The sequence below is a fragment of the Oxyura jamaicensis genome, unplaced genomic scaffold (assembly GCF_011077185.1).
Source record: "Oxyura jamaicensis isolate SHBP4307 breed ruddy duck unplaced genomic scaffold, BPBGC_Ojam_1.0 oxyUn_random_OJ67817, whole genome shotgun sequence".
NCBI lineage: Eukaryota > Metazoa > Chordata > Aves > Anseriformes > Anatidae > Oxyura > Oxyura jamaicensis.
Genome location: NW_023308650.1, coordinates 1 through 1,171, shown reverse-complemented (window position 1 = coordinate 1,171; position 1,171 = coordinate 1). Strand labels below are relative to the sequence as shown.

The window sequence follows — 1,171 nt, the reverse complement described above, 5'->3', positions numbered from 1 at the left end:
CGGGGGGTGCAGCCCAGGGGACACAGTGAGGGAGGTGGTGGGGGGGGACGGCCAGAGAGGACACCTCGTGGGGCACTGTGGGGGGCACGGCAGGATGGGGACGTCACTGGGACACCGTGGGATGTGGTCAGGGGGGCAAGGCAAGACGGGGACATCACGGGGGACATGGCCAGGGGGCATGGCAGGACGGGGACATCACCAGGGACACTGTGGGACATGGCTGGGGGGGGGCACGGCAAGACAGGGACGTCAGCGGGGACACCGTGGGATGTGGTGAGGGGGGCAAGGCAAGACAGGGACATCACCGGGGACACAGCTGGGGGGGACACGGCAAGATGGGGATGTGGCCGAGGAGGGGGCACGGCCAGAGGGGCGGCACCGCGGGCAGAGCCCCCGGGTGACCCCCGTCCCCCGCAGGCTACCGCTGCTTCAAGGCCATCATGTTCCTCTCGGGGCTGCTGTTGGGCTCCGCCGTCATCTTCGCGCTGTGCTACAAGGAGCGGGTGCTGGAGACGCAGCTGAGCCTGGAGGTGAGCGCGGGCATCGCGCTGGGCATCGGCGCGCTCTGCGGGCTGGTGACCGCGCTGGTGCGCAGCGTGGGGCTCTTCACCACCGGGCTGCTGCTGGGGCTGCTGCTGGCCACGGCCGCGCTGGTGGCCACGGCGCCGCTGCTGCAGCCGCAGAGCCCCTGGGTGCCGGCGGGCAGCCTGCTGGGGCTGGCGCTGCTCTGCGCCCTCCTGGCCCTGCACTGGCAGAAGCCGCTGACCGTGCTGGCCACGGCCGTGTTCGGGGCGGCCGTCGTGGCGGTCTGCGTGGATTACCTGGTGGAGACGCTGGCCCTGGTGCTCTACGTCTACGACCGGCTGCGGTTGGCGCCGCCGGCGCCGCTGTGCTGGTACAGCTGGGCCGTGCTGGGCGCCTGGCCCGCGCTCAGCGTCCTCGGGGTCCTGCTGCAGTGGAAGCTGACGGCCGAAGGCTTCTCCCACACCGACGGTGAGGGGGGGCGGGGGGGCTGAGGCGGGGAGAGGGATGGGGACGGGAATGGGGACGGGCACAGGAATGGGCAGAGGGATAGGGATGGAAACGGGAACGGGGTTGGGATGAAAACGGGCACGGGAATAGGGATGGGGATGGAAATGGGATGGGGAAAGGGGACAGGGATGGAAATGGG

General features: G+C 70.8%; 1 protein-coding gene across 1 annotated transcript; it reads left to right on the top strand.

The window, feature by feature from the left end:
* Positions 1-413: 413 nt before the first annotated feature.
* On the top strand, positions 414-1,016 carry LOC118159153 (transmembrane protein 198-like; the record flags this gene model as incomplete). Its single annotated transcript, XM_035313775.1, has 1 exon — positions 414-1,016. A coding segment is annotated over one exon (603 nt), but the record flags the coding sequence as incomplete, so codon positions are not given.
* Positions 1,017-1,171: the final 155 nt, after the last annotated feature.